This window comes from Notolepis coatsorum (assembly GCF_963971535.1).
Source record: "Notolepis coatsorum genome assembly, chromosome: 4".
NCBI classification, from domain to species: domain Eukaryota; kingdom Metazoa; phylum Chordata; class Actinopteri; order Aulopiformes; family Paralepididae; genus Notolepis; species Notolepis coatsorum.
In genome coordinates this window covers 82,362,909-82,377,908 of record NC_140168.1, presented here as the reverse complement: position 1 = coordinate 82,377,908, position 15,000 = coordinate 82,362,909, and the positions used below count along the sequence as shown (strand labels likewise).

General features: G+C 43.0%; 1 protein-coding gene across 1 annotated transcript in view; it reads left to right on the top strand.

Annotated features, from left to right (window-relative positions):
* Positions 1 to 15,000, top strand: part of carmil1 (capping protein regulator and myosin 1 linker 1) — a 175,194-nt gene that overhangs the window by 34,063 nt on the left and 126,131 nt on the right. The window contains 1 exon segment of the mRNA XM_084311676.1: positions 9,755 to 9,805. Coding sequence (XP_084167802.1) covers positions 9,755 to 9,805 — 51 coding nt within the window.

The window sequence follows — 15,000 nt, the reverse complement described above, 5'->3', positions numbered from 1 at the left end:
ACAAAGAAAAATGGTCTGTTGATATATGGCATAAACATACCGTATATATGGTCTTTTAAACAAAAGACAAAGATCCCTATGTGCACAGACTTGGTCATGGACATTACCATTAGCCCTAGAGACTGGCAGGAGGACATACTTTGTTTGGTGTGTGAGTTACTGTAGGTGAAATTGAGAATGAGGTTATTTTTTTGTTTTACTTTCCTGTCCACAGGGACCTAAGGGAAGTACTTTTTGTGAAATGCCCTCCATTTATTTGTTTTTTTATTCCTCCGTTGTAGGGCTGGGCGATATAACGATAACGATAATTATCGTGATATATTTTAATAATCGATATATAAAAAAAAATCTGAAACAAAAAATATTGATTAAAAGAAATTGTTAAGCCCAGAGACAGTGGACAGACTTGTCTTTCTTGCCTGCAACTTAAAGTAATGGTGCTTGTCCAAATGACAATACTGACCAAATTGAGATATATTTTTCTCTTGTCCATTTATTTTGTTTGCTTTCTAATGTAAAATACAGTTTGAAACCGTCTGTACACAGTAGGCTATGTGTGCTAGCAGAGCTAGTCTCCAGTCACGAGTCATGGTGCACATGTGCGGTGGTTTGTCCACCAAAAAAGCACCAAAAGATAGAAAAGAAACTAGCAGAGCCAGAACTGTTCAACTCCCCTGTCAGGGACCATGATGGAAATAAGTGCTTGCACTTTCTCATGTTTTTATCCCTTGGATGCTGTCTTTTTCTCCACAATAAAAATCAATCAATCAATCAATCAATCCCCTGGAGCCACAGCCAGCAGAGAAGCCTGTTTACTTTAGCTTTCAAACCAGCTGTGTGTGAGGGGATGTAACACTAAAGATGGCGGCAACGACAAAGAATTGCTGCAAAATAAACATACATCTGTTGTTTAAAAGAAAAAATATAATAATAATCTATATATATATATATATATATATATATATATATATATATATATATATATATATATATATATATATATTTTTTTAATATCGATTAAATATCGATAAAATATATCGCAATAATTATCGTTATATCGCCCAGCCCTACAACGGAGGAATAAAAAAAAACAAATAAATGGAGGACATTTCACAAAAAGTACTTCCCTTAGGTCCCTGAATTATTTTTTTTAATACTTATAATTATAACTAGGGATGCTCGATATTGGCTTTTTTACCTATACCGATATTGTCCAACTCTTAATTTCCGATACCGATATCAACCGATATCACATTTTAATGCCGATATCGGCCGATAATATCGGTAGGCCGATAATATCGGACATAATTTCTATAGAAATGTAAAAAAATAATAATAATATTATTAAATTTTTTTAAACCGATACCGATATTTTCCGATATCACATTTTAATGCCAATATCGGCCGATAATATCGGTAGGCCAATAATATCGGACATCCCTACTTATAACAATATCGATAATTATCGATATCGCGTGATATGATATTGTTATCGATATCGTTATCGCAATATCATTATTGGCCATATTGCCCAGCCCTACTCCGTTGAGTTGCGCTGCTGAGTTGTGATTTTATTTGCCAAGCTTGGGAGAGAAGGCAGAATACTTTGTTTAAGACCGAGCTGTAATCTGTATTCATGTATATCATCCGTCAATCAATCAATCAATCAATCAACAATCATATAGATTAAGTCACAAACTTGCATATACATATTTGTGTACTCACTCATGTTTTCTCTTTCTCTCTCTCTCTCTCTCTCTCTCTCTCTCTCTCTCTCTCTCTCTCTCTCTCTCTCTCTCTCTCTCTCTCTCTCTCTCTCTCTCTCTCTCTCTCTCTCTCTATATATATATATGAACCTGCCTGCCTACATCCCTCAGCCACCTGATCCTTCGGTCTAAACTCAGGAAAACATTGTAAACTAAAGCCAGATTGTCCAGATTTAGTCTGAATTTTTCAGGCCTCAGGCCACACATATGGTTCAAATCCCCCCCCCCCCCTTCAGGCAGTAGACCCAATAACCCATATTCCCATTGGTTCAGACTCCCAACAGACAGGGATTCTCAGTATCCTATTGGCTGAAGCCGGACCCCAGACGGTGTACCCGGGAGTGACCTCCCCTCTGTAGAGGTCTACATACCACAGCTCTCTCTTGCTATCTCTCTATCTCTCGCTCTCTCTTGCTCTCTCTCTCTCTAAATGGTAAATGGCTGCATTTATATAGCGCTTCTATCCAGAGCGCTTTACAATTTCTTTCTCACATTTTACCCACACATTCACACACCGATGGCAGAGGCGACCATGCAAGGTGCCAACCTGCTCATCAGGAGCAGTTAGGGGTTAAGTGTCTTGCTCAAGGACACTTCGACACGCTGCCCGGGAGGAGCGGGAATCGAACCAGGAACCTCCGGATTACCAGACGACTGCTCTACCTCCTGAGCTACTGTCGCTTGCTCGCTCTCACTCCACTCTCTCACACTCCATCTCTCCACCCCCCAAACTCTCACTTGTCTCTCTCTGTCCCTCTCTCTGCTGTTGCGACATATTCTTAACATGTATACTCTGTTCTATACTGCCACGTTCTCACTATAACCCTATTCTCAACTGTCCTTACTCTCAACCATACGTTCTCACTAGAACCCTATTCTCAACTGTCCTTACTCTCAACCATACGTTCTCACTAGAAACCCTAGCCTCAACCTTACTCTCAACCACACGATATCACTAGAACGAACCCTAGTCTCGAGCGAGGTTGGCGCCACTTTTATTCAGAATGCACAATATTATAACGTATCTCTTCCTCTGTCTACCTGGTATGCTCCTAAATATTCATGACTGCTGGTGGGTTCATAGGTCAAAAAGTAGAGCATGCACATCCTTCCTGGTAATCAGGTGCAGGACATACAAGAGGATCAGCCTCAATATTAACCAGTTTTGACAGTGTTCATCTATCAATAAATCAATCAATAAACACAAGTGTATCATTGCTCTCCATAGTATATGTTCTTTATTGAGACAGTAGGAAGGCTGAGAGGGAGACAGAGTAGAGGAGACACCAGGAGAGAAGGTTCTTTATTGAGACAGTAGGAAGGCTGAGAGGGAGACAGAGTAGGGGAGACACAGGAGAGAAGGTTGTTTATTGAGACAGTAGGAAGGCTGAGAGGGAGACAGAGTAGGGGAGACACATGATAGAAGGTTCTTTATTGAGACAGTAGGAAGGCTGAGAGGGAGACAGAGTAGAGGAGACACAGGAGAGAAGGTTGTTTATTGAGACAGTAGGAAGGCTGAGAGGGAGACAGAGTAGAGGAGACACAGGAGAGAAGGTTGTTTATTGAGACAGTAGGAAGGCTGAGAGGGAGACGGAGTAGGGGAGACACAGGAGAGAAGGTTATTCATTGAGACGAAAGGAAGGCTGAGAGGGAGACAGAGGAGGGGAGACACAGGAGAGAAGGTTATTCATTGAGACGGAAGGAAGGCTGAGAGGGAGACAGAGTAGAGTTTTTGTTTGTATTGAGACAGTAGTGTAAGTGTAGGGAAGAACGGGGTTGGTTGTCACACTTTTTACTCTAGTGTGAATTGCTCATCATCAAAACATCTTTCAATAGTCTTTCCTACATTAAATTGAAGCTTAAAGGAAAACTCAAACATTTGGGGAAATTAGCTTATTTAACATCTTCCCTGGAGTTAGACAAGAAGATACATACCTGTTTTGTCTTTCTGCATGCATTAGGCTTAGGGAACACCTGGGCCCTCATGCATCAACGTGGACGTAGAACTTGACCTACTTCCACACGTAAGCACGGAATGTAGAACTAGCGCACGCACAGGGAAGTCGGCATTCATCACACTTGCGTACGCAGGCTCTACGCACACCTGTCATGATGAATACCACTTTGTTCTACCGTCAATGCTCGTGCATGATTATCCATATATGGTCATGAAAATGAGGAAACACCCCCCATGGGATGTGAAATAATGGACCGACCCGTTAGAAACTCCACAGAGAATTCACTGCTGTCGAACCAAGAAGACACTATCGCGTATTATGGGATAAATAATAAAAGGCGGACTTGTAAACGGTGATGTCAGATATCAACGGCTCCCTAAGACCATTGCTGCAATTCTGCCTGGACAGCTCAAAATACTAATAAAGACCGTTCGTTGACCACTGTTTGGCGTTGGTTGTGTGTCATTATAACCGTGCTGTAATATGAATGCCTTTATTAGTTGTGTTCGATTGGCTATATGATTTTTAGATGCATCTATTTTGTTGTCGGCTAATAAAGACCGCGCTGGAATATGACTGCCTTTTCCCGTGTTGTTTGATTAATACCCCAGGGATTAAAGTTCTCCTCAATTTTATTCCAAATCGCGATGGATCTCCCGTCAATTTTCTACCTGCTGCATATGATTTCTAGAGGCATACTACAATCTATTTTGATGTCAGTATTGGGTAGCCTATATAAACAATATAATACGAGAGCATATACAAGAACAATGAATCTCACTGCATGTATGATAGCCTGCCTTTCAATACATGAACTTGAATTCCATCATGTTTGTGTGCGGGACTCACAAGGCTGTAGTCACAATGGGTGGTACCGGTGTACAGTAATAATAACAGTCCACACAATATCACGATCCATGCCATAGCCTATGTTCTATTAGGACATGATCTGTGACGACAAATGTTCTAGAATGTTTGATTAAGATATCATACTCTGACAGCATGCCTATGAGCAACAAAAACGCGAACTTGAATCCCATCCCACACACACCACTGATGATAAACGGGGCTACCGTGGACAGGGTGAGCAGCTTCAAGTACCTGGGGGTCCACATCTCAGAGGACCTGACATGGTCAACACACATAGGCACAGTAGTAAAGAAGGCGAAACAGCGTCTCTACCACCTGAGACAGTTAAGGAAGTTCAGAGTATCGGGGAAGATACTCCAGTCCTTCTACTCAGGAGCTGTAGAGAGCATCCTGACCGGAAACATCACTGCCTGGTATGGAAACAGCACGGCACAGGACAAGAAGGCCCTACAGAAAGTGGTGCGCTCAGCCGAGCGTACCACGGGTATTGCACTACCCCCCCTGCAGGTTCTATACAACAAGAGGTGCAAATCCAGAGCCTGCAGGATAATGAAAGACCCTCACCACCCCAATAACAGCCTGTTTCAGCTGCTGAGGTCAGGCAGACGCCTGCAAATCCTAGCTACTAGGACAGAGCGGCTTAGGCTCAGCTTCTTCCCCCAGGCCATCAGAGCCATGAACAATGTACATTGAGTGCTCAGAACATTGAACTGTCCACACACAAGCACACATGAACACACACACGACACGCACACTGTGCAAGCTCACACACGAGCAGCCACTTAACACTTTAACATGAGCGGGCACACACTCATGTCGCACACACGCACACTTATGGCCAAAGGAAAGGACACTTTAAATTAGAATAACAGGAACAGGGTATTGCACTACCAAAGCTAACTAGCATGTCACACATGCGCTGTAAATAACTATGTACAGATACCGAGATGTCACTCCATGTTACCTGCTATCTGTTACTGCACAATGTTGTTTCTTCTTCTTCTTCTTTTGATTCTATTATATGTACCACTGTATTGCACATCGTTGCGGGCAAGACCACCCGCATTTCATTGTATACCTGTATGCCGTGACAATTAAAACTCTTGACTTGACTTGACTTGACATCATATACATAGTCTGTCCACTATAGTGTCATTGCAATGCGTTTTCTATTCTTTCTTATACAGTAAAAAGGGGGAAGAACACTATATTCATATGACTTGTATTCTGCTTACAGCTTCGAAGTTCCACTTGTTTCGTTTAACGTAAAGCCTTTTAAATATAATCAAAACGTTCCCGTGTTTCTGCGGTCTGCGCAGAATAATAACGAGTTGAGCTTTATGATTTATGATGAATTGAAAATGGGGGACCCTGATGTAAACAAGACGAAAGTTGGTCTGCATCCCCAATCAACAATTGTATGTACTGAGCTGTACTGTACTGTACCCATTCTGCAATCTGTTAATAAACTTTTCAATCAATCAATCAATCAAGCTACGCGGAGCGCAGTCAGTCAGTAGCCTACACCCCGTATATTCCGATAACGCTATATAAACCATGCTGCATTCATTCTGAGAGAAAGATCTATTATTCCAAATGCTATTTATAGGGTTTTGACCATAATTACACTACTGTTGCTATTTTACAATGAACTATAATGAACTACGGTTCGTACAGAACGTGCCAGTGTTATTATGCACAGAAGCTCATTTCCTTGTTGTAATAATATATTCTACCACTGGGCGCTAGGTACGCCAGGTCTGAACTGTGCGTAGATGTAAGCACGAAGTCAAGTTCAAGTTCAAATTGATGAATCCCACTCTTTGCTTAGAAATGATCGTACGCACAGGGTAAGCACAGATCTGTGCGTAGAACACGTTGATGCATGAGGGCCCTGGACCGTTAGCCTAGCTTAGCTTCATCACTGGAAGTGGGTCAGACTCATGTGACTTGTGTGACTGGGAGCCTCGTGTGACTTGTGTGACTGGGATACGTGGTGAATACACAGGTCACATGTTTACAGGAATGTTTTGGAGTGTGTATTTCGTGACTGTAGGGAACTCGGGTAAATGTCTGACCCACTTCCAGTGATGAAGCTAAGCTAGGCTAATGGTCCAGGCGTTCCCTAAGCCTAATGTATGCAGAGAGACAAAAAAGGTATGTATCTTCTTGTCTAACTCCAGGGAAGATGTTAAATAAGCAAATTTCCCAAAATGTTGGAGTTTTCCTTTTAAGATGTTTGCTTGAAATGTGTATCCCATTTTCCAACGTATTGTAACAAAGAGGAAATCAAATTATATACAAATAAAGTTTATTACCTATCAAAGACACATTGTGACAAACCAACCCCATCACGGGGATGGTTGTCACACACTATAGGGTTGTTTGTCACACTGTTTTAATGGCAAAAAATCATACAAAAAAGGCAGAACTAAATTTGAAAGTTGAATTGCATTGACAAGTTGACAAATACATAACGTAATGCATCTTAACATGAACATAAACAGGAAACGCATCTTTAGACCATTCTATATAACAAAATAAGAATAAAATAAATAGCCTACACAACTAGGCTACACTCATTCACTATCTGAGTAACAGTGATGGCAAATGTAGGTTCTGGGCACTCCAACTAAGCAGAGCTTGTGTGCCAACTGGTTGCACATCCAACACTTCTCCCATACCTCCCCTGAACGGCTGTGGGAGAACATCTCCATACAAACCAAACAAAAACAATCATCTTCATCTGATGAAGTCTCCTCCTGTCTCTTTCTTTTCTGTTTCTTCTTCTTGCTGGCTACCTTTTCCAGCTGGGGTGCAGTGCACTATGATGTACTAGGCTTGGCAGGTGGTCTAGGCTTGGCAGGTGGTCTAGGCTGGGATGCATTAGGCTTGGTAGGTGGTCTAGGCTTGGTAGGTGGTCTAGGCTGGGATGCATTAGGCTTGGTAGGTGGGCTGGGATGCATTGGGCTCTGCTCGGTCGGGAGATATGACGTGTTTTGTGCAGGATGCACATAATTCGCGCAGGTTGCTCGCCTGAAACCTATATTATTTCCAGGTCAAAGGTAAACATGACCATATAGATGTTTCTATTCGGAAAGCCATCATGGGGGGGGGGGGTCGTTTTCTGACGCTGGGATTGTTACAAAAGCATGTTTTATGATGGGGTTCGGTAAAATAGATGTAAAATAGACGTTACCTTTGTCAGCAAGTACTCCACTCTTGCTCCCAGTGTCTTGGATCAGAACAGGATCAATAAATATAACGTTAGGTGGCCCGCCAGCAGCGCCAGGGTAACGATCCAGATAACAGCCAGGTATCGTTACATCCAAACAGCCCATCTGAAAATACTAGAATCCAACATAGTCTGGTGAAAACGCACCTTATCATACATAAGTGCGATCATTTTGTCTTCTTCATAGTTCTCCAATAGTTCCAATAGCAGTCGTCATTACCAGTAAAGTCCTCAAGCCTCGGAGTGATCGGGCCTGGCGCAGACTATAACACGGAACAGAATAGGTTACCGACTATAGTATTTCTATGATTTACCAGAAGTGCTGAGTCCAATGTAGTCCGGTGAAAACGCACGTTATCATCCATAAGTGTGATCTCTTGAATCTTGAAAAGTGTGATTGTTTTGTCCTCTTCTAATAGTCACCACAAGTCGCGATCGCCGTAGCTCACTGCTGCTCGCTCTCTCTGCTTTGCTAGACACTCCCCACACTAAAGTGGCCCCACACTAGCCCAGTTCAAAAGGTAGGCGATACTGCCACCTGTCGGGATTCAATCGTCATTTCAATTCTAACTTACATAGAGGTCTCTAGAACACACAGCAAGGTCCGTGTGACTGTTTAGAATAAGAAAATCGGAAAAAAGGATCTAAAAACGAGATATCTCTGGTTTGGCGCTCAATGCTTGGATTTGAAACACGAGAAATCTTGTTTGGTGCTGAATGAGTTAAAAGAACTGGCATGTGCTTGTCACATGTGACGACCAACCCCAAAGAGAATGTCTTGCTAGTTTCAAGGCTAACAACCATCTAATAACTAGTTAGTTAGCCAACAACAATCTAAACTATAGCTTTCCCTTCACACCTTTTAAGGGTAATTGTTTCATTATAAACCCATTGTGTAAAAGCCTAGATGAAAAATACTGAGGAGCTGAATATTTACAATTTGACACAAAACACAAACATTTTTGTATGTTTGATTTTATAAAACAGGGGACGTTCTTGATAAGCCTCTAGGCTTCTAACTTCTCCTTCACAATCGTTATAACTTATTATGTATTGTTTTTACTTCTGTTTAACTGTGTTAATAAACAAACAAACAAAACAAACGATACGATAGTATTGCGATACTAAATATATTGCGATATGCTGAGTATTGCGATGTTAATATTGCGATATAGTGCAATTTATTACCTTGTTTCAACTGCAAAGTAAAACTTTGTCAACATGTTTTATCTAATAAAAAAAAGTTCAGTCTGTTCATCTCACTTCAATAATTTTTATTGCAGAACATGGTATTTTCTCAAGCAGACAGATGTCAACACTGTAATCTGTGTTGCATGTACCCGTTTGTATTACAGTCATATTCCAACTTAACTGAATACACACGTGTGTGTGTGTGTGTGTGGACTACTGTACTATTACAGGTATTGAAATGAACAATGCAACTTCCTTATACACATTTTTTTATTTTATTTTATTTTTTACAAATAATCAAATATCGATACTTGGCGTCCCTGTATCGATACAGTATCGCCACGCAAAGTATCGCGATACTACTACGTATCGATATTTTCCCCCACCACTAGGAGACGGTGCCTTTTGGTGGCAAAATATGACGAATGTGACAACCAAGACGTGTGACAACCAACCCCGTTCTCCCCTACCATCTCTCTCTGAGTCAGCGCCACTCTATTTATTATTACTTAACCCTAACCCTAAACGTAACCCTAGTTATTACTATCATCCAGTTCAGCACCAGAGACACACAGATGTGAGTGTTGTCCTCTGGCAGCGGTGAGACGGGGCCCTGCTCCATGTTTGTGGGACCAGCCTGAGAATGTTCTGTACGTCCTTCAGATGTTCTGCCTGTAAGTCCGTCAGACGTTCTGCCTGTAAGTCTCTTTGATGTCTGTCTTTGTCCTCCACAGGCCCTGGCCTCACACAGAGCCTTCCTCCTGACTGCACGCGTCCCCTCCAAGGTAACCCTGTGTGTGTGTGTGTGTGTGTGTGTGTGTGTGTGTGTGTGTGTGTGTGTGTGTGTGTGTGTGTGTGTGTGTGTGTGTGTGTGTGTGTGTGTGTGTGTGTGTGTGTGTGTGTGTGTGTGTGTGTGTGTGTGTGTGTGTGTGTGTGTGTGTGTGTGTGTGTGTGTGTGTGTGTGTGTGTGTGTGTGTGTGTGTGTGTGTGTGTGTGTGTGTGTGTGTGTGTGTGTGTGTGTGTGTGTGTGTGTGTGTGTGTGTGTGTGTGTGTGTGTGTGTGTGTGTGTCGCATGTTTATGTTCCCTTTCCCCGATTACATCTTGATTGTATCCCTGTGTTTATTCTTTTGTTATGGACATAGTTTAAAGGTGCTATAGATACGAATTGTATTTAACACTTTCTATGCCACTCACGAGTTTTCTCGGAATTATTAATATCTCGTTGAAAGCCACTCACGAGATTTCTCGGATATTTTTTTTTTTTTTTTTTTAGCGATCTGAAATCATATTGCATCACGCGAGCCTACCCTAGTCTACCCGAGCGCCGCCGGCGATCAGATGTGGAAAAAAGCGCCCCCTATCGTCTCCCAGATGACATAAGGGATTTTGGAATGGACTCAATGAAAATGGATGGGGAAAAAAATCCTGTACTCCACATTTTCCAGTCCACTGATGCAGCCGGGGTTATCAGAGTTCATTCTGGATCCTCTAAGCCCCGCTGATCATGTGTACTACTGTATCACGTTGGATCTATACACTTATCGATTTTTTCGAATGGTGATCAGGAATTGGAATATACCAGTTGTATACCATCTGATGTCAGGTAAGGAATCTATGTTATCAGTGTTAGGATAATCAGACTCATTTTGATGAAGATATAAGCTGTTTTGTGAAATGGGCTCTATCGGTTTCACTGTAAAAATCCAAGAGGAAATGAACACGGCGATTATCCGTGCGCGGCTCGAATGTGCATGCGTGCACGTATAATATTGATCATCTAGCGTTTATTTGAAAACGATTCATAAATAGGCCGACAAATATCAACGTTCTGGAATATTCCAGTAAAAGACGATTATCATAGAATGGTCCAGAATGGACTGTTTTAACCTCAAAACGGGTGCTTTTCTAAATGCTCTCAAACGGAAATGAAGCGATAAAAAACCAATCTGCCTTGACAGCACTGACTGGAAAAGGATTCTTTGATAAGCGACGGGCAGATTAGACACATTTTAAAACATAGATTAGGCGATATTAAGCGTAACATTGGCGCCGATGGTGGCATTCAAGAGCTAACTCTGGCGCCACCTCGTGGCACTGAAAGTGTTAAAGTAATCATAAAAAAGAATACACCCACAAATCTTTTATAAACGTGCAGAATAAAAGTATTGCTGCCCCCCCCCCCCCCCCCCCCCCAACCAAAATTATTTTCATTTATTTATCATAAAACCATTTAGCAGGTTCAAAATTAATGTCGTTGTGTACATGTTGCGTGCATGCATCCCTGCTTCCCATTGCCCCGATGTGAAATGCACCCGATTGGATCAATGACATGCTGATGCTCTAGTGCGACATCTAGTGGCTGAATGTTATCTAAAACACCTTTAACTATTCGTGTGTGTGTGTGTGTGTGTACACAAGCAGCAAGGTACAGTGTTGTAATAATTAATGTTGACGTACTGTAGTCGTGGTGGTGTCAGCAAGTCCTCCTCTCTCCTCAGTAGCCAATGATCCAATGCAGTAATTTCACTAAGTAGAGCAAAGTGGGGAGTTCACTCCATTGCCACACACTGATCTAAGTAGAGGTGTGCGCACGAATCGGATGACTACACCGTCTGTCTGGAGGGAACTAGATTAATTGTGGTGCTACCTGTTAGCGCTGCCCACGTTGGCTAATAGAGGCCTTGCATGGAATGTTTGTGGAGATGTCTCCCTTTAAACATGGCTGCCTGTAACCATCATCACACGTTTATGATAGGAAGAAAGTAGGAAGGCTGAGAGGGAGACCGAATAGATGAGAAGGTTCTTTATTCTTATTTTTTTATCCACTTTTTCTCCTCTTCTTCTATTTTTTTTCCCATCCCAATTTCGCTGTGCCAATTCTCCCCTCCCCTGTCTTGAACGTTGCTCGCATATGCCCCCCACTGGCCGGTTGTAGGGAGGATAGAAGCCTTGCATCACGTGTCCCCTCCGATACACGAGGAGGCAGCCTGTCGCATCTTTTCACCTGCCAGCGTGGACTCTCATTGGCGAGGTGTAACGTGTGGGAGGCTCACACTACCCCCGCCATTTCCTGTCTCTGCTGTGCAGGCATCCCCCAACCGACCTGTAGGAGTCGCTGTCCACAACGTCCAGATTACCACCCATCAACTTCCACCCGCTAACTCTGCCAATTGAGTTAGTATGACGGCTGGCCCAAGCCGGAGGCAACGTGTCTCTTGCGTTGGTGACGAGCGCAATGTCTGCTGCGCCACCCAGCCGCCTGAGAAGGTTCTTTATTGAGACAGTAGGAAGGCTGAGAGGGAGACATAGTAGATGAGACACAGGAGAGAAGGTTCTTTATTGAGACAGTAGGAAGGCTGAGAGGGAGACAGAGTAGATGAGACACAGGAGAGAAGGTTCTTTATTGATACAGTAGGAAGGCTGAGAGGGAGACAGAGTAGATGAGACACAGGAGAGAATGTTCTTTATTGAGACAGTAGGAAGGCTGAGAGGGAGACAGAGTAGATGAGACACAGGAGAGAAGGTTCTTTATTGAGACAGTAGGACGGCTGAGAGGGAGACAGAGTAGATGAGACACAGGAGAGAATGTTCTTTATTGAGACAGTAGGAAGGCTGAGAGGGAGACAGAGTAGATGAGACACAGGAGAGAATGTTTTTTATTGAGACAGTAGGAAGGCTGAGAGTAGGGTGACCAAATCCATATGATCCAAATGCAGGACAGCGTGTCGATTTTGCGGGACATTTGGTGAAATTGCGGGACAGTAATGAATATATACAATAATCATGTTTACATAATGTATTCATTTTGATCAAAATATAAGCATTTAATGTATTAAAAACACAATAGTGTTGTGTATTAATTGCTTATTATACTTATAATCACTGTATAGAAGAATACCACAATCCAACATGCTGTTAAATTACCTACCGACTCCTAGAGGTTATATGGCTATATAGAGTTAAGATACATGGACCCTGTGATCTCTCTTGTAATGTGATACTGAAGTGCATACATGTATTCAGGGCTTGACATTAACTTTTTGGCTCACTAGCCACTGTGGCTAGTGGTTTTCCAAAGTCACTAGCCACTCAGCATTTTCACCAGCCAAAAATCCCAGCACTCGCGCCCCCACCCAGTGTGGTCTGTACTAAAATAATATCTAATCCAAAGTGTCAGTAGTGTGGTGTGTGATCAAATAACACATTGAGACAGTAGGAAGGCTGAGAGGGAGACAGAATAGATGAGAAGGTTATTTATTGAAACAGTAGGAAGGCTGAGAGGGAGACAGAGTAGGGGAGACACAGGAGAGAATGTTCTTTATTGAGACAATAGGAAGGCTGAGAGGGAGACAGTGTGTGTGTGTGTGTGGGTGGGGGGGTGTCGGTGTGGGTGTGTGTGTGTGTGTACACCATGCATTCTTGTGGATGTGTGTACATGTTTTCACACAAGTCAACCCTCCTCTCCTCCTCCCTATCTCTTATCTACTCCTCTCACTCTTGAAACTTGTCGTCCTTCCTCCTCCTCCTCCTCCTCCTCCTCCTCCTCCTCCTCCTCCTCCTCCTCCTCCTCCTCCTCCTCACCTTTTATCTATTTGACCCCTCCTCCTCTTCCTTGGGAATGTTAGCTAGTCTGTCTCCAGGCATGTCATATCTTGTTTTGCTGTGGGACTTCTAGTGGTGTAGTGGCTAAGCAGCTAGCCCCCGCTCACTCCCTCTCTCTCTACTTCACTTCCTACACAACACTTACAGCTAGTCTCTCTCTCTCTCTCTCTCTCTCTCTCTCTCTCTCTCTCTCTCTCTCTCTCTCTCTCTCTCTCTCTCTCTCTCTCTATCTCTCTCTCTATCTCTCTCTCTCTCTCTATCTCTCTCTCTCTCTCTCTCTCTCCCTCTTTCTCTACTTCACTTTCTACACAACACTTACAGCTAGTCTCTCTCTCTCTCTCTCTCTCTCTCTCTCTCTCTGGTCTGATTCATCATTATCGGTCCAAAATCCCTCACCAGCCACACCCAGGATTTCTCCCTAAATATTGATGGTTCCATTGTCACCCCCTCCACTCACGTCCATAACCTTGGCATCATCCTGGACTCCACCCTTTCTTTCCTCCCCCATGTGAACCACATAACCAAAACGGCCTTCTACCACCTCCGGAACATTGCTTGTCTCCGCCCCTCCCTATCACTCTCCGCTGCTGAAACACTGGTTCATGCATTCATATCATCAAGACTAGATTACTGTAACAGCATCCTCTACGGCTCACCAAACACTATCCTCAATAAACTCCAATATGTCCAAAACTCTGCTGCCCGCATGCTCACCTCCACCCGTTGCTCTGATCACATCACCCCTGTCCTCCACGACCTCCACTGGCTTCCAATCAAATACAGGATACAATTTAAAATACTACTCATCACATTTAAAGCCCTCAACAACCTTGCCCCTCCCTACCTGTCCGACCTCCTCCACCGTCACACACCCACCCGTCGCCTTAGGTCTGCAGATGCCAACCTCCTAACACCTCCCACGACCAAGCTCCGGACCTGGGGCGACAGGGCCTTTGCTGCGGCCCCCTCCCTCTGGAATGCCCTCCCCAGCCATATCCGTGATGCAAACACCCTGACATCTTTTAAATCAGCCCTCAAAACTCACCTATTCAATCTTGCTTTTGACCTCTAATTCTGTTGGTTTTATTTTATTTTGTCATGTATTATTTTTGTTCTGTTTTTGTTCTGTTTTTTGTTTTGCCATAATTGTGTCTCTCCTACCCATGTAAAGCGTCTTTGAGCACCTGGAAAAGCTCTATATAAGATAGATGTATTATTATTATTAAAGCTCTGCATAATTCAAATCTCTATCATACATCATTGTGTATGACTTTTCCTCTCTTTCTGTCTCTCACTCTATGTATTTATCGAACACTGTCTCTCTGTCTCCCCCTGTGTGTGAATGTATCTTTAGTTTCTCCCCCTCCATATTTCACT